This window comes from Athene cunicularia (assembly GCF_003259725.1).
Source record: "Athene cunicularia isolate RWA chromosome 11 unlocalized genomic scaffold, athCun1 chr11_part1, whole genome shotgun sequence".
NCBI classification, from domain to species: Eukaryota; Metazoa; Chordata; class Aves; order Strigiformes; family Strigidae; genus Athene; species Athene cunicularia.
The window spans coordinates 7548449-7573148 of record NW_020799113.1 but is presented as its reverse complement, the minus strand read 5'-3'; the positions used below and the strand labels follow the sequence as shown (position 1 = coordinate 7573148).

Genomic DNA, 24700 nt, shown 5'->3' with positions numbered 1-24700 from the left:
GGGGGAGCCCGCGGGGAAGGGGGCTGGGACCGGGCTGGGTCGGGCCGGCGGCTTCTCGGGCTCGGCGAGCTGCTGCGTGAGCGGTTGTGCCGCACGGGGGGAAGGCAGAAAAGAGCAAAGCCGGAGGAGAGCAGGGCGCCTTGCCCGGGAGCCGGCCGATTCCTCACGTCTGGCCTGGGGTCGTTTTCACACGCTCGCGTACATTCCCCAGTCGCACTAGTAGCAGTAATGCTTTGCTGTGTCTCTTGAGTTACTTAATTTGTTGCGGGTAGAGAGAGTAACATTACTGCCTGCCTGCAATCGGTGGGGCGTTTGTGACCCAGTACAGTCACGTCACGATTTCAGCCCGAATATTATTTTATAGATGTCTTAAGTACATTACCAAACTCATCAAGACTGGTTTTCATCTACTTGTATGTGTCAGTGTCTTGGATTATAAATTATGAAAAAACATAAAACTGTATTCATCGTATGAAAAAGAGCATTCAGTTTTAGGGCAAAACTGTGAAGAGTATTTTGACCCATGCTGGCTTTTAAAAAGTTCAATATCACAGAAAAAGGTGCACACCTTCATTGCGTGTAGATTATAAAGGTGGAGAAAGTGAAACATCAGCAAAATTGGGTTGCTCTTTAGAAAGTTTCAAGATTGTCACAGTAGGTTTTCTTAGGGAAAGCTTGTTTTGATTACTGTTATTTAGCCCCTGTAACAGTGGACGGGAGGTATTGTGCTGGCCTCCAATTGTGGTTAACTTTTTTTCTTTATATTGGCTTTACAATCTGAAATAAAATAATTTCATGATGTTTTCATTTCCACCCCAATACAGATTGTGGGGTGACCATGGACAAGAAGCCTTAGAATCTGCCCATGTTTGTGTGATCAATGCAACAGCAACAGGAACTGAAATACTCAAAAACTTAGTGCTACCAGGTAAGTAACTCTCTCTTCTGGATTTTCTTCATAATGTATTTGATAATTTTATAATGCCTAGTTATTAATAGTATTTTTTTCCTCCAAGGTATTGGCTCATTTACAATTGTCGATGGGAATCGGGTCTCTGGAGAAGATGTTGGAAATAAGTAGGTTTTTTACTAGTTTCTGATAGAAATTGAGAAGTAACAAACAGGGTTTCATAAGTAGTTCTGTCTCTACACTTGTTAAGAAATCCTATAAAATCCTTAATAATTTTACAGTACTCTGTATGTTTCTCCAAATCTTTTGTAGTTTTGGATGTTTGTGGCATATACAGCGTGCACAGTCATTTTGACATTATCTGCAAGATTTTACATAGTTTTAATTAGCTGCTGCTTTTGTATCTCACAGGTCTATTTGTTTCATGTATCAAGTTTATAAAGACAATGGTCTACTCAGTATAAAAATACTTTAAAGTATCTTGTTTGCTTAATCTTGAGATATGACAACACAAGATTTACTTGTGTTTCAGCATTTTCTGTAATTTTGATGATGAAAATAACTCAGTTTTCATTAGTTTATTATTGTGAAACCATGATTGATAGCCATTTGTTAGCTTTGATAGCTTTGAAATGCTGTCTGCAGCAGGGGAAAGGGTAAGAAACTCCTTACAAAGCCTATTAAAAAAACTGTTTACTAATTCTAGATCACATTCTCCTACACTTCATGTAGATACCTACAAGTATCTTGTCTACTTGCAGGGGTTATACGAGGGGGAAGGCCATGTCATTATATAAAGACATAAGTACTAAGGGGTCTTTAATTAGTCTAGTGAAAAAGAATCTACAGTGTGATCCTGGCTTCTAGAGGAGTTGGGCATATCTTATTTTTCAGATTTGAGGCTCAGACATTGGAAAATTTCCTTAAGAAACTGATCATGAGGAAAATATAACAGTGGTGGGCAGAAGAAAAGGACATTTAAGGGGTAACTTGGTTTGTTCTATATGAGAGTCAGCAACATATTCTGCACTCCAGAATGTAGCTTTAATGTTGTTTTTGTTCAAGATAAAACTTCACATATAACTCTTTCTTGTCTCCTTTCCAGTTTCTTTCTGCAAAAAAGTCATATTGGCCAGGTGAGGAGATAACAAATGTCACTTTAGGTGTATTGAAAGCATGAAAGTATTGGGTTAATAAGCATAATTTTATGAGTAATGCTAAGAACATGTACGTATAGGTTAAAATCTTATTTATTCTTTGACATAATTCCCCATGGTTATTTTTAATTGCTCATAAGTGAGATGATAAGCTCAATTCTGACAAGATTGAATGGAAAAAATGAACAGGATATCATTAATAAAATCTTTGGAAGAATAAGCTAAGAGTAGAGAAGTGGATGGGGGGGGGGGGGGGGGGGGGAAATCACAAAACCAAGAGAGTACTAAAGGCATAGGTAACTCTTGGAAATCAATAAATAGCTGTCATGTAATTCTTGTTTTTAAAATGATGTTACTAAAAATGATCTCAAACAAGTGCCTGCTATTAAGGGATTTATTTTTTCCTCAGATAAGCAAGGCCTGGAATAAGAAATCCTAGCTTATGATGAAGTCTTTTTTAAATTTAAAGCATGTAGCATGTATAGTACTGATATACTATGTAAATTACATCTCAAGAGGTTAAACATTGTTTTGATTGTTCCAAAACAGAATCGTGCCCAGAGTGCCACTGAGCTCTTGCAAGAATTGAATAGTGATGTTTCTGGAAACTTCGTTGAAGAGGTTTGTTTTCCGAAATGGGTTGTACATTTCTTGTCATACAATGTGGTAACAGTCGGAAATAATAGCTACGTTGTTGTCTTTGTAGCGTTACATTTTGAGTAGCTTCCTGATAAAACAACATTTGAGGAAGATCTTAGGTTATTTGCAAAAAGTCAATTTATGTATTTTAAACATTATTTTATAACTTCCTCATAATTTTACAGCTTTCACTTAACGCTTTGAATGATGAACAGACTTGCTGTGTATTCAGAAATTTTCACAGTGTTTCCTGATTGTGTTTTTTTTCCCTACAATTTAGAGCCCAGAAAAACTTCTAGACAATGACCCTTCCTTTTTCAGTCGGTTTAACTTGGTGGTTGCAACACAACTACCAGAAAGGTAAAGAATCGTCTAAGGTTTTTTGTTTGCATTTGGTTGTAAAAGCAGGTTCCAACTGCAGGCATATTCTTGCAGGAAAACTTCTGCAAAACAGGACTCTGAAGGAAGGTTGTAGTAAATGATGGCATTTTTCTGTGGACCTTTTTATATGTTAGTACGTAGTTTAAAATATTTCAGAGCTATGCCTGACTCCTAGGTGTATTTGTCTATGTCAAGTACTCTTTTATAGTGACAGTTGTTTCTGGTCCAAAATCACTATAACAAGTATTCTTAATGTGATACTGTTAGATTTATGCAAATGTATTTATCCTTTGTATAGCTCTTTCCATTTTAGTTGTGTATGTAATTATATTGCCCACATAAGTTTTGTCAGGACCAGAAGTTCTTGATTTTTTTTTTTTTACCTTTTCCTGCCGAGAGGCCTCTTGCATGCTGCCTTCCAGTGAACAGTACAGATGAAAAATGACAACAGTCAGTATTGAGAAAGCTGAGGGAGAGGAGCGTACTTCTGTTGCAGTAGACAAGCTGCCTCCCCAGAAGCAAGACATTGCTGGATAGATGAGTAGTTAAATCTTGCTTTTGTAAGGAAGTGGCTGTTGTTCATACTTTTCTCCCTTCCCCTACTTAATAGAGGAGCTAGAGGTACTGTCTCTTACAGAAATGAGAACCAGCTTGCCTCTTAGGTGAATGCCTTGCAGGAATTAATGAATAAAGAGTATTTCTTATGTGCTATTCAAAAACCTCTGGTTGGAATTGCCCCTACTGGAAATTATGTTTATGCAATACACATCTAATTCTTAATTTTCCTTCTTTCACAACTCACTGGAGTTTTTGCTTAACTGGTGTTTGGAGCATTTGGGGAGGATGGAGTTAAATATAAGTAAGCTAACAGACAAATACATTTCTAACCTAGTGTAAACTCATGTATGAAATGAATTGCCTTATGTGCTTAGAATCGTGATCATGTTAAGAGTTCTCTCATAGAAAATTTCTCTTTCATGAACGACTTGTACAAGTTAACTTTAGTTAACTGTTGTCCTTCTGTACGTCTGAAAACAAAAAACGTTTTTCCTTACAGTACGTTGCTGCGTTTGGCTGAACTTCTCTGGAATTCTAACATTCCTCTCCTGGTCTGCAGGACATATGGACTGGTTGGTTATATGAGAGTCATTATCAAAGAACATACAGGTTAGAGTTTTCTGAGATTCAGACTTTTGTAAAAGGTTTAATGCTACAATGTGTAATGTCACTTTGATTTTTTTTTTTTCCAAACTTGTAATGTATTTAGTATTTAAGTCTTATATAGTTGCAGTTCATCACCAGGAGCATTCTTTGAAGAGTGCATAGAAATTATGGACTGTAACAAATAGTAAAATGATTATCCTGAGGTTGAAGTTAACTTAGACAAAACACTTATTTTGAGAATTAAACAGTTAATCAAGCAGGAGATGCACTGCATTTGATGTATGGCTCTGTTTTGAAGGCTGGACATAAAGCTGTGAAACGTGTTGTGTAATTTTTTTCACAGTTGTTGAATCCCATCCTGATAATACGTTAGAAGATCTGAGATTGGACAAACCGTTTCCAGAACTGAGGGAACACATTCAGTCCTATGACTTGGATCATATGGACAAAAAGGTTGGTATGCGGTGTACGCTATGTGCTCCAAGACAGATGCAGACGTAGAACAGGGATTCTGTGAAAATGTCTTGGCAGATGACTTTTTTTGGTGCCGAGTCTCATCTGAGCAGAGGCAAATGTAGAATCAGTCACGAGGTACTATTTTTGGCCTCTGCACCAAATGTTACAGTATGTACTTAAATCTTAAGCAAGCAGGGATCTTGGAAAGTAAGGAATATTCTTGGACAACTCAATCTTTTGTTAGATTGATTCCTCCCCCCCTTTTTTTTGTTTTTATGGTTACTTACTGCTGCAAAGCTTTGCAATGTGGGTATTTGTGCATAATGTTAAGTTCCACTCCAGAAAAGTATTGGAGAACTTGGCTCAGCCACCCTTCTTTTAAGTAAAGGAATAATAATTTAATAATTTGTTTTATAGTAGTTAGAAAATGTTATTTCTGAATCAAAATCTGGAGTATGTACTGTGTTTTTAGAATAGAGGAAGGTGTGTTAGGAGTTTACGTTTAAAATAGGTTTTTAATTTGTCTCCCATTTTTATTTTTCCTCAACTTGATAAAGATTTCTCTCCTGTTCTGTTACAGGACCATAGCCACACTCCATGGATTGTGATTGTAGCCAAGTATCTAACAAAATGGTTCAGCGAGGTATATTGCCAAATTGGATAAGTCATCAGTCTATTATTATTATTATTATTATTATTATTATTATTTTAGATATGTATTTTCTAAACTAGATTATTATTTTGGCAATGTGTAACAAAAAAGGTGGAATTATTAAAAAAATTACTAATTGAAATACAAGTGTATGTATGTGAATGGTGACAAACGTAAGAGTTCAACAGTCTGAACACAATGAGGTTAGTAGTAGATATTTTAAAGACAAAATGTTTTTGTGTTTTTAAATTTAGAAAAGTGATCAGTTGCCCAAGAGTTACAAAGAAAAAGAAGCCTTCAGACAACTGATTCGGCAAGGTAATACATGTCCTAGGAGTAACTTAGTCGTACTGGTAGAAATGTATAAGGCAATATCTGAAAAATAGTGAGAAGTTCTTTCAGGGTTAACATATGAAAATCTGCTGGCGTATTCTTCTGCTAAATGATTGTTTTATACAGGTGGATCTTAAGAGTTCAGATTTGCTTACAAACGCAGTTTGACAGTGTTTCTTACTGTTGGCTGTTTAAGATCAAGAGTGTGTTTTGGTTTGGGTGGGAGGAGAAGCCTTAAGAGAAAATCCTATAGAAAATACTGATGTTTAACATGGAAAAAGTGACAATGAGGAAAGCAAGTGGCTTTTGATGCTGAAATTGTTACTAACTGCAAATATTTGGTTGGTTGTTTGACCTGCCAAACTGTTGGCAATCACTGCAGTTGTAAATAACTAGCCTAGACAGAGAGAAAGATTATGTAGCTACTGAATATGCTGTAACTGGTAGGTCAGTAGGCTTCATTTTTGCAGATGTTTCAATCTTAATATCTTTTTCAGGTGCTAAAATTAATGAGGCATTTTTAAGATATAGAAATAGATTATCTTAAATGATTGTAGAATAAAAACATTAACTGAGTTTTTGGTATTTCCTCATTAAAAGCTGGCCTGTGTGCAGATTGCTGAGTGGTTCTGTTGTCCTTATCCCGAGGCTGGACTAGGGAACTGATCTGATCTGTAGTAATTACCTTTGGTTAAATTACATTTTCAGTGGAGTCCAATTCCTGGTCTGTCTTGCAGTGTGGGTACATAAATCTTTGCCAGGTTTGACTAAAACCAACACAGCATGTCTGGGGATGGAAAGGAGAAGCTGAATTGCCTTTTTACTACCATCTACGTTAATAAAGTGATTCTGAAAATTTACTCTTTCTCACACAAATAAACGGGTATTTTTGTGGTGAGTAGCTTCTGTGTAACATCACAGGAAAATTAATTGTATGCAGAATGTATATGTAGTTAGTTTTATCGGTGCGTCTTCCTGATAAATCAGTTTTTGCTGGTTAGTTATGCCATAAATACATCCAAAGCCAGTCTCTTTGTTGATAAAACCTAAATGGAATTCAGGGGATTGTGTAATTTAAAATTTTTTTTTTTCGATAAGGTATTTTAAAGAATGAAAATGGGACCCTGGAAGATGAGGAGAACTTTGAAGAAGCTATAAAAAATGTGAACACAGCTTTAAATACCACAGAGGTAAAATAAACATTTATATGACAAAATTTAGGGCATTTCATCTGTCTCACTTTTTTGGAACTTATTAGGCACTTATAGGACAGGAATTCCATTTGCAACATTTATATTTAGGTAAAACAGGATTAGTACTATTTTTAAAATTGAAATAATGTGTAGTAAAATAGACCTAGACTAGGTGGCACTGTAACTTATGGAAATTCTTGTATTTCCTTGATCATGCTAGGAAGCAACCCTTCCTTCCTGAGGACTTGAATTCAAGTATAGAATGAGTCAGTAACCAGAGCTCATTAGTAGTGTATTCCTGTTTCAGACTTTATCAGATTTTCTTTTACAGATTAAACTGTAAAGTGCTTGATAGAATTATAAAGAATTAGCAGTCGCTGGTGTGGATGATGTCTGATTCAAATATATTGCTAGGAGAGAGACTCGGCAACCATGTGTTGAAATTGTGCCATATTGAAGCTGCTTGCTATAGTATTTATTCTGTATAGAAATGAAATGTTGTAAGGGACCTTTGGCTTATCAGATTTGGTACTTTCCTCTTAAAGAAATGTGTTACGAAATTCCTTTTATAAACTGGTTAAGCTTAAAAACAGTAAAAGTGAAGTTTTCATTGTTCTAAATACACGTGAAGTGGCAAGTCGTGGCTTAGAATTGACCTCTGATTTCCTTCATCTCTAACCCATGGTAAATCGCAAAAGCTGCATGAAGTAAAAGCACATTCTGTGATTCTAGATTCCATTTCATTTTTCTTTGAGCTGTGCTGATCCTTCCTTGGACAATCACTTTAAACCTCCCAAGCAAGTAGAAGGGTAAAACTTAGTGCTGACATCTGAGCCACCTCAAACCATATCCCAGACTATTGGTGATTTATTTGAGGTGGTGTGCCAGACTGAACTGCACCAGTTAAGGAGTCAAAACACACTTTTGCAGCCCCTCTTCACTTCCCCAGCCTTTTTGTTGCTCTGCCTCTAGCAGGTAGGATGGGCGCCTGGGACTGGTAGTACCTTTTGCTGATGCTGCTACCAGCTTTTTTTTTAAATCTTCCATATAGGAGGTGGGAATAAGGTGAGATTTTGTTTGTAACGTTCATCTTGATCAGAAGCAAATGCCTTGTTCTCAGGCAGTGCTACTACTTGAAATGCATCTGAGAAGCACTGACTGTGTAAGATTCAGAAGAGATTTTGCTATGAAACTCTGAGGTCGCTCCGAGTTGGATCGCCTATGTAATAAGTGTTCAGATAATTCAAGAAATCAAGAGACAAGTAAATACAAACCCAATTTTTTTTTTTCAGATTCCAAAATGCATTGAAGAGATTTTCAATGATGATCGCTGCATAAATCTCACAGAGCAGGTAATGAATAATTAAATACTTGAATGTAGAAAAAGCATCATAAATAACATTTGTGTACGTGACACTCTTGTGCATTTGCAGTCACCCTCCTTCTGGGTTTTGGCTCGAGCTGTAAAGGAATTTGTGGCAGCTGAGGGGCAAGGAAGCTTGCCTGTCCGAGGCACTATTCCTGATATGATAGCAGACTCCAGTAAATTTATCAAATTGCAAAATGTGTAAGTATATAATTCTTTCCTGAATAGTTACTACTGGTAGTAAATGGTGATGACTCCAGACCTCACAAAGTGCATGAGTTTCTGTATTATTTTAAGAAAAGACTGTGTATGTGGGACGAGGGTGAGGAGGGGTGAGGGAAGCTTGGCAGCCTGGGGCTGTCTGCTCCCTGTATAGATGCGATCTGCTGCTTGGAACCAGGGCCTAAGTCTTCCATGCATCCCAGTTTCCTAAGATTGAGTGGTAACTGATCATGTTTCTTAGTTGCAGATCTAGTAAAGACCTTCCTATAGATAGTACATCCCATAGCCCAGCTACTGCTGTCCAAAGAAAATTGTTGCTTAAAAACAGCCTTTGGTTATTTTCCTCAATATGTATGTCAACCTGGTTGCAGAAATTCTAGTTTCCTAGATACTTAGTTCTAAATACTTCATTCTAATTATATATGGCTGTTATTCTGAAGCTACTTAATATTCTTCCTCTGAGTGTTTGTAGTAATAATATAAAGCAAAAAAGGAATGGTCTTCCCTGTACAGTTGATGGCTTTATGCTGTAATTATTAAGACTTCTTTATTATTAACAGATACCGTGAAAAAGCAAAGAAGGATATTGCTGCTGTGGGTAACCATGCTGCTAAATTGTTGCAGTCCCTAGGCAAGGTAATTACAAATATACAGCCATTCTGACAGGATAGAAATATTCTTACCCTGATGTTCTGTACAGAAGTAAGTCAACAGATAGGAAAAGAGAAGCCTTAATTAATGTAATTCTTTTCAGAAGGCTGAAGTATAATAAGTTCTAGTGAAATTTAATATCCGTGGTTTGGTTTATTTATCACTTCTGGTTTGGTCATATAAAAGTCATGCGGGGGTATATTATTTACAGTTTAAGATATCTTTTTTTTTTACCAGAATGAATAGTTGTTTCACAATGAATATATTAGTATCTCTGAAAATATAAATTATCTGATAATTGCATATACTAAAATGAATATATTCTCTCTTTTAGGCACCCGAATCTATTTCAGAGAGAGAATTAAAATTGCTTTGTGAGTATGCTTGGAATCTGTTGCTGGGTTTATGCAAATGATCAAATAATCAAAAACTCTTGAATAATACTGTAGTTATTAATCAATAACTCAGTATCTGAGTTTTTAAAATAAGTGCTTAGCAGTGTGTCTGTCATCTTCAGTGGAAGTAACAGATGTTCAGCATCTCTCAGCAGTGAGTCTATGAAGGTTGGCTTTTAAAAAAGGTGGGACATTTTCTCAGATCCAAACGACAGGTAGCCCATGTCTTCTACTTTCTGTGATTAGTATTGAATCACTCCTGCCCATTCTGTGCTACTGACTTCAGAGTGCAGGCTCTGGTAGTCTGAAAAGGTAGAACAGTGATGCGGTGAGGAGTACTACTGATAGCGTTTTAGGTTATGACTGTTCTGTATATGTATGCACGTCCACTCAGCAGCCTGGCTAAGTAAGTAAAAAAAAAATAATTTCCTGTAAGCACATAGCCAAGAGCACACTGCCACTGCATTGATAAATCATTTGCTGGGAGTTTGGAGAACCTCACAGTTCATTTTTGAGCGCTAGGTAGTAGCTGCACACTGTGTTGTTTCATAACGGTGATACTGGAGAACCACCTTTTCCTGCTTGTAGCTGTACAGTTAGAATATTAATTGAGAGTTACAAATGTTGTGAGCTGTTACATTATCATGGCAGATACGTTTAGATTCTAGTATAAATAAGCATGAAGTATTTCACTAAAATACTTGTGATCATAGATCTAAATGTAGTTTAATAGATTTTATTATTGCAAGCTGGAAGAAGCAGGAAAGTGTTAAATGAAATTACGGTATGTTTTAGTTTTGCATGTTTAATGCATCAAAGATACAGACAGAAAGATATATTAACTGGTGACATACTCAAGTAGGTCATGCTCTCCTTTCTGTACCCTCTGCTTAGGCAGCAACTCAGCTTTTCTCCGAGTGGTTCGATGTAGATCTCTGTCTGAAGAATATGGTTTAAACACTTTTAACAAGGATGAAATCAGTAAGTGCTCCTTTTTGGCACATATTCTAGTTGCATTTTCAACTTGAAATGGTTTTGTGATTAAAAATGTTACACTCTCTATTTCATGATGCAGTTTTATATTTATAATTGGCATCAACTAAAGTATGATTTTTTTTTTAAGTCTAGAATGTTGAATTAAATTTAGTTTTGAAAGTTCAGAAATAACCTTACAGATTGATCTATGTTTCAGGTTTTTTTCTTGCAGATGTTTTTGATAACACATAAATAAAACGTTTTCTTCAAACTTCTCTTTTCTGTACCTCATTTATTTCTGACAGAGCTGGAAAGGTTCTTTCACCTGACCAAAGATATAAGAATAATTGTCTTGGCCCCTCTTAACCTGTCTTTTCAGTATGTGAACAAGCAAACTAGTTACTTAATATTGCACTTTATTTGAACGGCATAAATTTTAAAAAAAGGCTGGAAGTACTTTTTATCAAAGTTTAAGCCTATAGAAGTCCTGTCTTGAACAAAATATACAAAGTGTATACATTTTGTGTGTACATAATTTTTGTAATATTTATAATTTAAGCGAAAGCTCCTTGAATATGGTAATACGCAATGTGATTTAAGTAGTTGTATTTAGAAAGACTGAGCTGTATGTTAAGGGATTTAAGACTTGTTTTATAATTACAGTTAAATATATGAAGCATGTTTCAAATCTCAAAATTAAAACAAAGGCGTATCCCATTTATTGTTATAGCAAGTGTCAAGAGTCAAAACATGATTATCTTCACTGAACAGTTTATCTCAAATACATACAATAGGGTTTTGTCTGGAGTCAAAGTCGTGTATCTGACAGTTGACTCATTTTGATTCTCAGTTGCAAATTGTTTTCATTAAGATTTTCTTTTTACTGCAGATTTTACAGTTTAATCACATGGGAAATACTTGATTTCCCGTAATTCATAATGTTTTTTTCCATTTCATCTGTACCAGCTAAGCAGTTCTCTTGCTGTTCTCAGTTTCCCAGATGGATAACCCAGACAGTGAAGTAGTGCTGTACTTGATGCTACGGACTGTAGATAGATTTTACAAGCAGCATGGTAGATATCCAGGTATGTTAATACCAGAGTCACTTAACATCATCAAAAGAAATATAAAGATCCAATAGTTACTATAATATTAGTTACAGACTTCAAATATAGCATTAGTTGTGGTTTCGTTTCCATATTAATATAACTTAAAAATGTGAAAATTTAAAGTGAAAATTTTTCTTTGGGAACTGAAAGAATTTGTCTGAATTGATACCACTGAAATGGGTTGCATGGATTATGAGTTGACTCAGCGATGCAGTAATTTGTCATCATGAGTAGCATCAACAGAATATTCAATTATAATTAGTCTAGTATGAATAATTTAATGCATTAATTGCCTTTAAAACTTTTCAGCAAAATTAAAATACTTAAACTGCCATTTAAACCATTAAACATTGAGTATGGTGTTACAGTTTTGTGATGAAACAGATACCTTACTTTCCAGGTGTCTACAACTATCAGGTAGAAGATGATATCGGAAAACTGAAATCATGTCTTACTGGTTTCTTACAAGAACATGGGTTGTCTGTAGTGGTGAAAGATGACTATGTTCATGAGTTGTAAGTATAATATCTTAAGTGTCCCTTTGTCAGTAGAGCTGACCTGAAAATACTAACTGTTACTTTTCTGTTCAGTTGTCGCTATGGAGCTGCTGAGCCACATGCTATTGCTGCCTTCATGGGAGGTAGGAATGTCACTCTATTTCTAAGGTCCATACAGAGACAAAACAACCTGCTGTAGTAAATAATTGAGTCAGAATCTCCACTGTTTTAATTACTTTGTATTGTCAGAGCAAAGACTGTTATCACAGGCTGTAGTCAAAGGTAGAATTAGAACAAAATCCTTCCCATTCATTCTCCATATGACCTATGGTATGTAGAAAAAGTGGACACAGCAGGGGTTTAAAGTCATTGAAAGAAACCAAATAAAAAATAATCTCATTAGAAGACATTAAAAATATGTTTAAAAATAACATGCTTGAAAGAGACTTTGAATTTTTTAAAAAAATATAGTAATATTGAAATTAACATGGTACATGTCTTCCTTTAACACAATACACTTAAGTATAAATAGCCTTCAACCTGAGGGTATTATTAAAACTAAATATGTTTTAACAGATGCTCAGAATTGATATATCAGTTAACTTACCTTCTTTATTTGGCTTCATGCAGTGCTGAAGATAGTTTTTAATTTATTAAATACTCCGTGGATGTAGGAATTTTTCTGATTAAGTGAAACCTGGTATGTGTAGTGCTTTAGAAAAAATATGTAAAGATATCTTCTGAAGAAGTTACAGAACATTTCATACTACAGGAGAACACAAAAGGATCACAGTGATCCTTTATTTTATCAATTTATTTTATAGTTTAACTGCACGTAATTTATTTTTTTTTTAGTTTAACTTCTCTATTTTGTGTGTAGAGGTCACAACTTGGCATGGGTCTCCTCACATTTTTACTCTGTGTATGTACATGGAGAGAGAAAGTATATGTAGCAAAGTGTATGTAAAGCTGACTTTTGAAGTAACAGCTTTCTCAGTTTTTTATAGTGGGAAGTACTGAAAGGCATTTTTTTCTCCTACAAGTTGTATTGGGCACTTCTGAAATTATTCTAGTGTAGTGAGTTCTAGATAACATTTTATGTTTTTTTTAAATATGACCTGATAATTACCTTGTTTAATCTTTTTTTATTATTATTTTACAGGAGCTGCTGCACAGGAAGTTATCAAAGTCATTACAGGGCAGTTTGTAATTTTTAATAACACCTACATATACAGTGGGATGTCACAGACTTCAGCGACTTTCCAGCTGTAGATAAAGATCTTGCTATTGTTGCCACCAGGTGCTGCTGCTTCGTCCTGTAAATAGTGTGGTGTTCTGCCACTGACTGGACTGTTCTCTATTACTTGCCAATTAAAGTTATTTTATTTGTAACGATTTTATCTTTTTTTTTTTTTTTCCCCCTGAGGACAAATAAAATCATACCAAAATTGATTTTTTTTTTTTTTTTTTTTTAATCTTGAATGTTCTGGTTGACCTTTCAAAGAAAAAAGCAGCAGCTGTTGTGTGGCAGGGTAAGTTACATTTACAAATTGACTTGCCTGGTTTGCAGCTGAGCTGAATTTTTTTCATCAAAGCTGCTTTTCAGATTGAGGGGGGAGGAGATGCAAGAGATTGGAAAAGACTAACGTAACTGGGATGGTCTGAGGGTCTGAGAAGAGCGAGGGAAAGCTGTGATACTTTTTATTGAGTGCAAGGACATTAGGGGAAGGGATAGTGCGTGCCTGAAAGCTTGGTGTTCTCAGCTGTATTCATGTAGTAGAGGATTCTTCTTCCTGCGCTCTGTGCCGGCACTGTCAGGTGGTGGCTGACTGCGCGGGGGGCGGTGTCGCTTCGCGAGGCGGAGTGTGGAGTGATGCAACAACACAAGCTATTTGTATTTTAATGTAGGCTGGCTTATAAGTAATATTTTGTGTACTGTATTTCTGTATGTTGTAAAAGAAAAAGATCCAGTTAAGGTCAAGATGTATCTTTCTATAGTGTTAAAACCCCCTTACATTAAAGGCTCTTTAATTGTTTAAGTGTCTATTTAATTGCACTTTACTGAAATGAAATTAGCTCCAAAGTGAGCTGTTTCTTAGAGCTTCTCTCTTGTTAAGGAATATGTAGGTAGTTTTTGTTTTCTCTTGGGCTAGCAGGATGGTATCAGTAGGGACGAAAAGAGGTAAGGAAGATTGCAAGCTTTCCAGTATTGTGACAGGGTTAGATTTGCAAGAAAATGAAATGCATAATATGATCACTTCTGAAAGAGTAAAGGAAGATGAACTGTTTTTAAACATTCCCTCTCAAATCACATGTTTCACCAATGCTACTGTAAGGATGTGTATAGAGCATCTGAACTAATGGAAGCAGCAGAACAATGCGAGCAATCAGTAAATAAATGGAAAGCAGGGCTGGCTGTCTTCATTAACATTTGTTAGAGCCTTTGCACTACTTTAAGAGGGATAACTAATTCCATTGTTAAGCTGGATTAATCACTGAGTTAAAGTTTCTACCTGGAGCTAAATAGTTTTTGAGAGACTGAAATAGATTACTTGTGATGCTTCCATCAACCTTTCTTTGGGTTTGGGACTTGGGGCATGGTTAAGGGACCATCTTTCTGCTTCCAAACCTGCATTTTGCTCTTCTGCTCGACTAATTCTTGGATGCTGGCATGTTAGGTTTATGTAGAATCAACGCTGTGAGTTTTTCTGGTTTACATCATTCATGTAATGTGATCATGTCTTTGGTGAACTAAAATAAATTCCTAGTTTAAGCAGTAACTCTTGCTCTCAGTTCATGCTCATTGTTTTTGGTTTTGACCAATACCGATAAAACAACACAATTATGGTTTAGTGGCTCACTGAGTAGCAATAGGAGGCTGAATGTTCTATAGTGGATGTCAGTGGATGACAGGGACGTTTTTGGTGCCCCACGGTGGTGTAGCATGGAATCACCCGATTTCTGCAAAATGTTAAATTCCAAAACATAGTAATACAGTAGTTACAAATGCAGTGTTACTATAAAATACTGTATTTCCAAAGAAAATCTTTGCTATGCAAGAGCATATTACACTGTGTGTGTCAGATGATAGTGTAAAACCAGAAAAGTGGAGTGTATTTTAAGAAAAAGGATGTAATTTATACTGCATATGATATTATAAACACTGTTAATCTAAACAGAAAAGAAAATTCTTTTTCCTTGATACTGTAGAACAAGACGACAGGTACTATCAAAAATGGAAGATCAAAAGGTGCAGAAAAAACAGTGTGGTAAGATACCTAATACATGTTGTCATTTATTATCTGCATCAATTTTACAATGTATTATTAGACTGTCATAGGTGTCTCATGGGGTGGTGAGCTGTTGGGGAAACATTCTTTTCCTTGCTGCAAAATCTTTTGACAGATAAAGGCAAAATCTAATGACAAACTTTCAAATAGTAAATAATACCACCACAAAGCGTGGGGTTTTTTTTTCTGATATTTACCCACATTTTTATTGTATTTTAACTTCTTTTTAAGAAACCCCAAACCTTACAAGTGTTTTAAATATACAGTATCTGCTGTTAGTATTGTAAATAATTATCAAATAAGTATTTTCATTACACCCAAAATTCTAAGAAACAGATTTCCCAAGTGGTTTACCTACTTAAGGTTGTATGTAGGTGCCAGGAAAACAACCTAATTCAAGATTCTAGCTGCTGTGGTAAGTGATTACATCTTCTGTAACTCAATATCATATAGCAAGCCTTGCTTTGTTGGATTCTTTCCCCATTCACTCTGCAGATTTTCAACTGTGTTTTCAGTCTGAATATTTGAATGGTTCTGCATTATTAATGCACCTTCTGATAGCAAATTTAATGTTTAGTAATTTGCATCACATTTACTAACAGTTACTAGTAATTAAAGGCCAGAAATATTAAAAAGGGGCTGTTACTTGAGCAAAGAAAATCATGTTCAAATAACAAACTATGGAGAGGAATTTTTTTAGGTTAAGTGTGTTTGTTATTTTATAGATGGATAAAAGTGGCATAGCTCCATTCTTTCTCGCTGTTGATTATTTTTTAAAAATACAAAATTTGGGGGCAGGTTTATTGTAATACTAAATAGATTAAAGAAAAGATAACCGTTTACTTTTTTTTCATTTGCTATAGATATGAAAACAGACCTGAACTTATTGCTTGAATGCCTTAAATATCAGATGGACTGCCCTGAATCTCAGAAAGAGGCTTTGATCACTATTTATTCAATTTGTCAACAAAACAGTAAGAAGCATTTTTCCATAGAAACAGCGCAATTTTATGTTCACAGTATATGTTTAGAAGCTGGCTGTCATGGTAAAAAAGACTATCTAAATGATACAAGGCTTGAAGTTATAAAATCTCGGAAGGTTTTCTTTTTATGAAGGAACAAAAGGAAAAGCTGATTTTTTTTTTTCTGTTATAGGTGAAGCAAGTGAATATTTTCGAGAAATTGGTGGTTTGATGTTTATAAACGATCTTGCAAAGTCAAGTGTTCATTGCATAGTAAAGGAAGCAGCTTTATTTACATTAGGATTTATAATAGAGAGTAACGGTAATAATAAGTAATATTATTTGTATTTCTGACCGAGTTAGAGTCATATGTTATTACTTTTGTGCTTTGTCTCCATTATTTTTTGTCTCAGAAAATCAGATTACAAGTTTACCAGTTTGAGTGAGAGGCAGTAAAAGTGCCACTGTTTCACTCTCCATTCCCAGATTTGGAGAAAAACCTTGCTGATTTGTGTGAATAGCATGTCTTTGTGATACCAGACAGCTGTACTACTTCTCTTCCTCAGTAGCAAGTGTTAAATGACTCACAGATTATTCCAAAGTTTGCCTAGGTCCTGGTTGGTGTAGAACTGACTACAGGGGGAAGCCCTCAGTCGCTATAGTCCTGTTTTGTCTCCACTCACCACATACTAGATGCAACTGAGATTCTAGTTACTATATTGCAAAAATAGTTTATGAATAGCTTGCTTTAGGACTTAATGGTTTCTGCTTTAGGACTTAATGGTTTCTATTTTTTGGTTTCAGTTTATTGTCAACAAACTTTGTGTACTTCTGCGTTGTTTGAAGACCTCATTTTATTTTTAATTAATACGGATTCTGGTGTGAACTTGAAAAGAATGTCTGTTTATGTCATCTTAGTACTGGTTTCAAATAACAGTAAGTTGGGTTTTTTTTCTGTGTTGTAACACCAATTTTTTTATATTTGCCAAACTGCAGTACAGAAATTTGGAACACTCTTAAGTAATGTTTTGGTAAAGTTAATTTATAAAGATGAATGCTTGCATGTAACTGAACCTGAAGTGTGTAAGTAGATCATAGCTCACTGGGATTTCCTTAAATAGCAGAAAGTGATTTAATTCTGCAAATGAAACCATACTTTTTTTAAAAAATGCAAACTAGTAGTTTCTGACAGTGTATAGAAAAAAAAAGACATAGAAATGGAACATTATTGTCAATGTGTTGGTGTGATTTTGTATTTGTTTTTTGGGGGATATATGTTTAGGAAATGGAATGTATATATGTAAGTTAAACTTGACATTTAGATTTTGTGTCAAGTTGCATGTGTCTGGAGTCTTGTATGTGTTCTTTTTTAGAAAGTGGGCAAACCTGTGTCAGAGATACAGGCTGCATTGGTCTTCTGCTACAGCTATTCAGGTACACAAACCGTCACAGTTCAAACAAAAATGATGGGCTATTTAGGATTTATGTTTGCTTGACTATTGGGACTTGTCGGCATTGTTCTTAACAGAACAACTCTTTCCACGTTTGAGGTCAATCTGTCAGACGAAAATATTAATCAGTGCTATCAGCTGTGGTCTTCAGTCTGCAGTACTCTCTGTGCCTGTGTTAACAATCCTCAGAATGGTAAGTGTTGCTGTTCACATTGCAAAAAAAGTTTAAAGTATTTCTCCAAAGTGACAACAGATTGTTTTCACTTTTACTATTCAACTGAAATTTCACATTACATTTTGATTTGGGGCTATTTGTTTTTACTTTTCTAGAAGATAATCAAAACATTTGCTGTTCAGTTTTTCCATATGCCAAAGAGTGGCTTGAAAGTTGCACGGAGCCTGAGATAGTTCGTCCTATTTGTTCATTTGTTGGTCTCACAGTTGCAAATAACTGTAAGTGCAGCACAAGCTTTAAATATTTTTTCTTTTGTAAAAATAAGTTTAAGTCAGTAGTTAAATGTTTTATTTCTTTTTGTCAATCTCTATAAATCCATTTGCTGTTCTTCTAGCTTTTACCCTGAAAACTATATTCCACCATCTGTACTTGTACTGCATTGTGCTTAAGTGCACAAATAGCCACAAACTGGCTGCATTTAGTAAGGCTGGTAAAAACTATTTGGAAGCTGTTTTGATTAAAAGTATTTTACAAATATAAGTCATTATTACATCTTATTACATCGAAAACAATGACTTGGGTAGAACTTGGGCATAATGTTTGCTGTTTGTATGCATGTATTTGGGCCATGTGTTTTCTGTAGCTATTTTATAAGACAATTACTACATTTCTTGAGATTTATATATATCCAACTGCTGGTGAAAATGTAATGGTTAATGCATGCACAGAAAAATTGTAATGATTGTTAAAATGCCAGAACAGTTTGCAACTTGTATTATTTAAGACACATTTCTTTTTTTTTTTTTTTTTTCCCCCCACTAAGTATACGTGCAGAAATATTTTGTTTCGGTTGGAGGATTGGATACATTAGCTAAAGTTCTCATCAAGCTGATGCATGATTCCTGTATGAGTCACTCAAGCACAAAACTTGCAGTAGTAGTAACAAAGACTATGGATGCCTGCATTGCTAATGACTGTGAGTGAAAAGACTGCTACCATTTTTTTTGTACGTGCTAAATTTAAAATGAAATTTTTAAAGTCTGATATTGGTGGAAAAGTGATATGAATGGATTCTGAAAGGCAGTGAAGTTATATACATCCCAGTCTATACTGCTGATTTTAAAAAATTCAAATGTATATGTGGGGAATGATTCAGTTCATCTGAGGTGGGTTGCTTTCCCATTGTTACTAAAATAAACATAGTGAAATTTAAACTATACTGAAAATTAAAAATAAGATGCTAGAGGCTTTGTGTAAGTAAAACTGAGAACAGAGTGTGGGAATCAGTTTGGATCCTGGAGTTGGAGCTGTGTTTCTGTATGTCTATGCCTAAACTAATAAGCTTCATACGCTTGAGCAGGCTTTAGTAACTTGGGTGTGGAGCTGAACAAATATGGTATGTCTGCCTGATGCATCTTTACTCTGATTTACTGTCTAGATAACACTATCCTAATTACATCTTTGTGTATTCTATCGGATTTTGCCGTAGGTGCTCACTAATGGAAGTTCAAAAGAGTTTAAAAGCATATACCTGCACTGGTTTTGAGCCTAGTTTCAAGAAATTGATATGTGACAGGATTGGGTTTCAGCATGTATGTACTAGCAGTGATGATCTCAGCTTAAGGAAGAGATTTCCCTGTACTAGAAACATTCCTCTCTCTTTTTATGGCAGATAGACTATGTGTCAAACCTTATTCTATCTTTCTTGCTCTGTTCTGGAGCTGATAAAGGATGTGGAGAAACTCAGCAGAGGTCTGCAAAACTTGCATGTTGCAGAGCCTTTGTTTATCAGATCTTCTGCCACATCTCTATAGAGCACAGTTTGGGAGAAAGGGCAGTGTTGAATATGGGGAGCAGCATGGGCAGAGTTACTGCACTAGGAGGGATGTGGTCATTTCAAGCATTAAAATGAAAGAGTGAAGAGAAGGACCTTGCAGGCCTAAGGATTTTAGAAGTTGGTATAGTTCCCTTGAACAACAGCATTTTATACTTGGATGATGCCTATATACTTATTACCTAGTTTATTTTACTTCAAATTATTTTTAACATAATAGCTGCCATGGGTGTTGTCTTGACAAAATATCACACTGTGTCAGAGCTACTGAAGCTGCTGTCCAATGATATTCTGGATACAGGAGAAAAAATAAGTATTATTCTAACAATTGGACACTGTACTGAAGTTTGTGGTAAGATTTTTTTTTTTCTTTTTTCTTTCTGTCATTTTCTACTATGTTTTCATACGCTAACTACTTCAATGGTGTCACTCCAGCAAGACTGGAACGTGAGGGAAAATTCTATTAAATGATGTAATATTAACATTTGGAAAAAATGTTTGCCATAATGTTCCATCTTTAAATTTTAAAACCTGTTAACAGATAGTATCTTTAGGAACTTAAAAAAAGTAGACCGTTATGCAAGAATTCAGAGCTGGGCTTAGTTACCACAGGGTAAAACTCATTCAGACATGAAAACTGCTACAATACATACCTACCAAGTAAGGTTTCTCATGTATGTTGAGAAAAGCAGGAAAAAGGGATTACATTCAAAAATCATGGTTGATTATCATCCTCTAAATGTTAATAACAAGTTCAATAATTAGTTCAGTAGGTCATAAATCTGATATTTTTAAAAGACACTTTTTCATGAAGACTTAAAACAAATCTTAATGGAAAATGTCTTTCAAATAGAAATATGAATAAACTGACTGAATAAAAATTCCTCTTAATATGTCGACATTGACAAGATAATCGTATTTCATCCTTTGATTCCCTTGTTCTATCAAGTTTAGACAACAAAGAATTATTTTTGGAAGGTTGTCAGTTTTATCAATACATACTGCGACTGAGATCACAATAAAAAAATTTAGCTAATTACATAGTTAATGAGGAGGAACAGATTAGCTAGACCAGGATTAAAATACTAATTTTATTAGTGTTTTGCTAATTACAAACTGTAAGTTTTTGATATATCTGCATCTCAAGGTTTACATAAATGTAGCATATATAATTTAAGAGTGTATATACCAGAGGAAAAGAAATAGAGAAGCCATAATTCAAATATTTTAGGCAACAACTAAATGAGTTTGGGTCTCCATCATATAATTTGTCTCAGTCCTCCTTTAGTTTTCTTACAAGAACTTTGAGCTATGGCCAGATCATCCTGCGTGATCTAGAGCGCTGCTGCTGCTGTCTGGGTAGGAAGTCATTACAGCATGCTTGGATCTGTAATGAAAATATCTCAGAATTTTCCTGCAACTTACAAGTATTAGTTTCTAAAATTACTGTAAGATGGTGTATGAGGCTGCAACCAATCTATTTTCCTTTATAATGTCCTATTATAGAAGAAAACCAGTGTGAGCTGCTCCAGAACAATGGTCTTCCACTTATGATTCAGATATTAACCGAGTCTCAGGATGAGGAACTAAACAAAGCTGCTACTTTTGTGCTGCAAAACTGCAAACAAATGAGTAAGCTTACTGTTACTGCTTTTAAAATTAGAGATGATTTCCATGTTTAAGTTATCTTGAATTTCTAAATTATTTTAACTGTAGCAGCTTCGTAATTCTGTGCAGAAGAGTTGCATATTTGCCGCCATGGACTCATCATGGCATTTAGGCAGAAAAAAAGAAAAGTAAGAATTCCAATGATGTTGAGATAGTGCACTTGTGAAACCTCTATATGTAGGGCCAGTTCCTAAAAGCTTTCCCATCTATAAATTATGCCCAAAATATTAACGTAAACACAATTGATACTCTATTCCTGGGTGTGTATTATTATATAGAGACTAAACAAGTAAATCATGAAGCCCAAAATCACCATGACTACAATTATTTTGCAATATTAAAAAAAATCTTGATCTTTGTTTTTAAAGTAGGGTGTATTTTGAAGTATCCTGTTTAAGCTTTTTTAAAATTTACTTTATAATACTACCAATGAAACAGAAAGACATTTTGTCCTTTAATCCCTAAAGCATGGAAGGTATTATGCAATTGATAATTAGTAAAAACAATGTATCTACATTTTTGTACTGAAACATGACTGAGAGTTTTGTTTAAGATTGAGGAGTCATGTTGATTTTCAATGTTCATCAATATGGAGTTGTTTTTTAAAAAAATAAGACACCCATACACAGGTAAAGGACCTATAGAGTTAGGATTAAGTCCATTACAGTAATTTTTTAGAGCACGACATTATTGTGTAAACAGCTTAGAGTAACTATAATTGCAAGATTACTTCTTCTAACTGCAGTTCATATTTGAAGTGTATTAACATTTACATGTAAATTTAAGTTATATAAAAACCATTATTCAGCGGTTATATTTTGCATGAAATTATTGGGGATGTTCCTCAGCATACTAAAATATAATAAATACTTATTAAGGTGTTCACTGATAAAATTTGCAGTATTAATATTGTTTTATATTTTATAAAGCTGAACAGTTGTCCCTGAAAATAAATGATGATTTATTAAAAGTGAACAATGCAGAAGAGTTGGACATGCAAGTCAGAAAAAGAAGTCTGCAAGACTACTGGAAGAAAGCAAAAGAAATTTTACACAGAATAAACTTGATTGAAAAAGAACATGATGAGGTTTGCCTGTTTACCAAAGTACCATAAAACTAAGCAAATCTTTCCAGAGTTTATGGAGAAATGAAAGTAAACCCTTAAGATAATTTCAGTGTCAGCTAGAAAAGTAGGGGAAACATTGGCTATGTGTGAAACTACAACCTGCAACTTTTACCATGACTGTATGTCATACAGAGTTAGAAGTATGTAGGGCAATCAGAGAATGCAGGCATCTATATTTTCATGAAGCATTTTAGTTTATTATAAAACCAGATTTTATGCAAAATTGAGATCATTTAAGTTGGAGAAACAAGAGTTAGATTTATTCTTAATTATCAATCATTTGAACCTATAATGATAATATTTGCATTCATGAAATACCCTTGATTGTACAGCTATTACAGGATAGATGATAATGAAAAATGTGAACATGAACTGAAATAAAGTTGGTTTATATTTTCCTTACGCTGTGTAACTACTTGGTATCTCTGGGTGTGGAACAGCAAATTTTTGAGTTATTTAGCTGGATCTTAATCAAATATTTTCATTTCTAGAAGTGCCTTGTATTAGTGGCAAATCCATTGCTTCAGCATGGAATTATCACTTAATAATTACCCCTTTAACACCTTCAGCAGCACTGCTGTCTTGTTGGCTCTCAGCTCAGTCGGGTTTTTGAAGCTTCTTTGGAATTTGCTTTACCTTCAGAGTTAGACTGGTCTATCCTAGTTAATCTTGTTACTAGGTTGGTTTAATATTTTTATAGAGCTTGTATAGTTGCTAACTAGTGTTTTCAATACAGGAAAGAGTGCAAGGAGGAGTATTTGTAGAGAGATCTTCAGAAGCCAATATTGAAGCATCAAAATACCATGAAGTGATTCCTGCTGATCCAAAACCTTATACAGAAAGAACACATAAAGTAGTACATTGTCCACAGTTGACCTTTAAGTCAGATGATCAAGTTCTTGCCACATCTGTAAATTCTTCTCCACTGAAAAATAAAATAGTGAATGCTATGGATCCAGTAAATGCTTCTACTAGACAAAGTGAACAGAGTCATATTCCACGTTCACTTAATGACAGTGTACTTCAAAGTCACAGTATAAAGGAAAAAAATGCTTGTGTAAAAAATCAGTCTGTTCTTCAAGTAAGGTAAGTATCTTACACCTAAGCAGAAATACTGAGTTGCTTTTCTTTAGTAATTTCCAAATTGAATGTCAACCTTTTAAATTGTCTGTTACTATGTCTCTTTCATCTAGTGAAAAGACACCGTGTTTTGGTGGCTCACTAGAGAATATTCTGTGAAAGTGTTTTTTGACATCACAGATTAGTCACTGTAGTAATAAAAGATTCTGATCTTTTTCTGTGAATGGTAAGCTTCTGACGGATTTTATAGAGAGCCTGTTACAGGCCGTGTTCTGATGTCTTCAACATGGTGATGAGAAAGCATCCATAGTTTTTGCCTCAAAATCCTTACTGATTCAGTAGATAAAGATTTGACCCATTGCTTTAGATGAAACCACAAAAAATTGTGTATTATGCACGTACTAGGAAAACAGCAGTTACAGAACTGCTCAGCAAAAATTGGGAGTGCCTATGAAGTAGGGAAGAAGTCACCACCCCGCCCCTGCTCTTCTCCCTTCATACTGAATTGCTTCCCTGCATGGGAAGACAGGTACAGCCTTGTGTAGTCATTCACTGTCCTGTTGCTCCTTGCTCTCACACAAATGCTTAATTTCCTCTTTTGCTTTTTATGATTATCTTTTCCTATTGATAAACACAAAGTTAATTATAGGCAACTTGAAAGGATAAATACAGATTCTGTTATCTTGAATTTATATTTGAAATATCCCTCAAGACAGGCAATGACAGAGTGTGAACAAAAATAAGTTTCTACCTTTTTTGAATTCCACTTTTTTTTTTTAATGTGGCTGGCTGAACCCTGCTCCTATGCAGTTTCTTTGCATGCCTTATATTGTAACTTTGCAACTACCACAGAAATTACCAAGAGCCTGGTATATTTTCCATGGTACATTCACCTAAATTTTGCTTTGCTACTGATTAGCGTAATTTCACACAGCTTCTTTATTTGTTATTCAGACTTCTGAAGCACAAAACTATTAAGAAATTAATTGGGGGCTGTCTCTTATATTGATCAAA

The 24700-nt window shown here is 34.9% G+C and overlaps 2 protein-coding genes across 3 annotated transcripts in view; both read left to right on the top strand.

Annotated features, from left to right (window-relative positions):
- The first annotated feature begins 35 nt into the window (after positions 1 to 35).
- NAE1 (NEDD8 activating enzyme E1 subunit 1) lies at positions 36 to 13552 on the top strand. 2 transcript variants are annotated; one of them, XM_026856743.1, is made up of 19 exons: positions 36 to 928; positions 1017 to 1077; positions 2016 to 2046; positions 2617 to 2688; positions 2987 to 3066; positions 4145 to 4254; positions 4595 to 4704; positions 5288 to 5350; positions 5614 to 5677; positions 6791 to 6882; positions 8178 to 8237; positions 8319 to 8452; positions 9034 to 9109; positions 9459 to 9498; positions 10414 to 10500; positions 11487 to 11579; positions 12004 to 12118; positions 12194 to 12243; positions 13263 to 13552. In XM_026856743.1, the coding sequence occupies exons 1-19, from the start codon at positions 796 to 798 to the stop codon at positions 13370 to 13372; spliced, it is 1581 nt and encodes a 526-aa protein (XP_026712544.1). In that variant the 5' UTR covers positions 36 to 795; the 3' UTR covers positions 13373 to 13552. The 2 variants fall into 2 exon arrangements, with proteins under 2 accessions (XP_026712544.1, XP_026712545.1); XM_026856744.1 differs by having other exon boundaries at positions 815 to 928; positions 1017 to 1081.
- A 1782-nt stretch (positions 13553 to 15334) lies between these two features.
- Positions 15335 to 24700, top strand: part of TERB1 (telomere repeat binding bouquet formation protein 1) — a 17118-nt gene continuing 7752 nt past the window's right edge. Inside the window, exons 1-12 of the mRNA XM_026856518.1 lie at positions 15335 to 15369; positions 16254 to 16364; positions 16546 to 16674; positions 17157 to 17288; positions 17726 to 17786; positions 17881 to 17996; positions 18134 to 18256; positions 18802 to 18954; positions 20033 to 20164; positions 21319 to 21444; positions 22410 to 22567; positions 23343 to 23692. Coding sequence (XP_026712319.1) covers positions 15336 to 15369; positions 16254 to 16364; positions 16546 to 16674; positions 17157 to 17288; positions 17726 to 17786; positions 17881 to 17996; positions 18134 to 18256; positions 18802 to 18954; positions 20033 to 20164; positions 21319 to 21444; positions 22410 to 22567; positions 23343 to 23692 — 1625 coding nt within the window. The 5' untranslated portion in view covers position 15335. The remainder of the gene's footprint in view (positions 15370 to 16253; positions 16365 to 16545; positions 16675 to 17156; positions 17289 to 17725; positions 17787 to 17880; positions 17997 to 18133; positions 18257 to 18801; positions 18955 to 20032; positions 20165 to 21318; positions 21445 to 22409; positions 22568 to 23342; positions 23693 to 24700) is intronic.

What these genes read in the sequence shown, in the direction of transcription:
- NAE1 (XM_026856743.1), top strand. Translation starts at nt 796, where the DNA reads ATGATGTTTTCATTTCCACCCCAATACAGATTGTGGGGTGACCATGGA. An exon ending in TGGATCATATGGACAAAAAG is followed by an intron (nt 4,705 to 5,287) that starts GTTGGTATGCGG and finishes GTTCTGTTACAG; the next exon opens with GACCATAGCCACACTCCATG. An exon ending in TTTATCAAATTGCAAAATGT is followed by an intron (nt 8,453 to 9,033) that starts GTAAGTATATAA and finishes TATTATTAACAG; the next exon opens with ATACCGTGAAAAAGCAAAGA.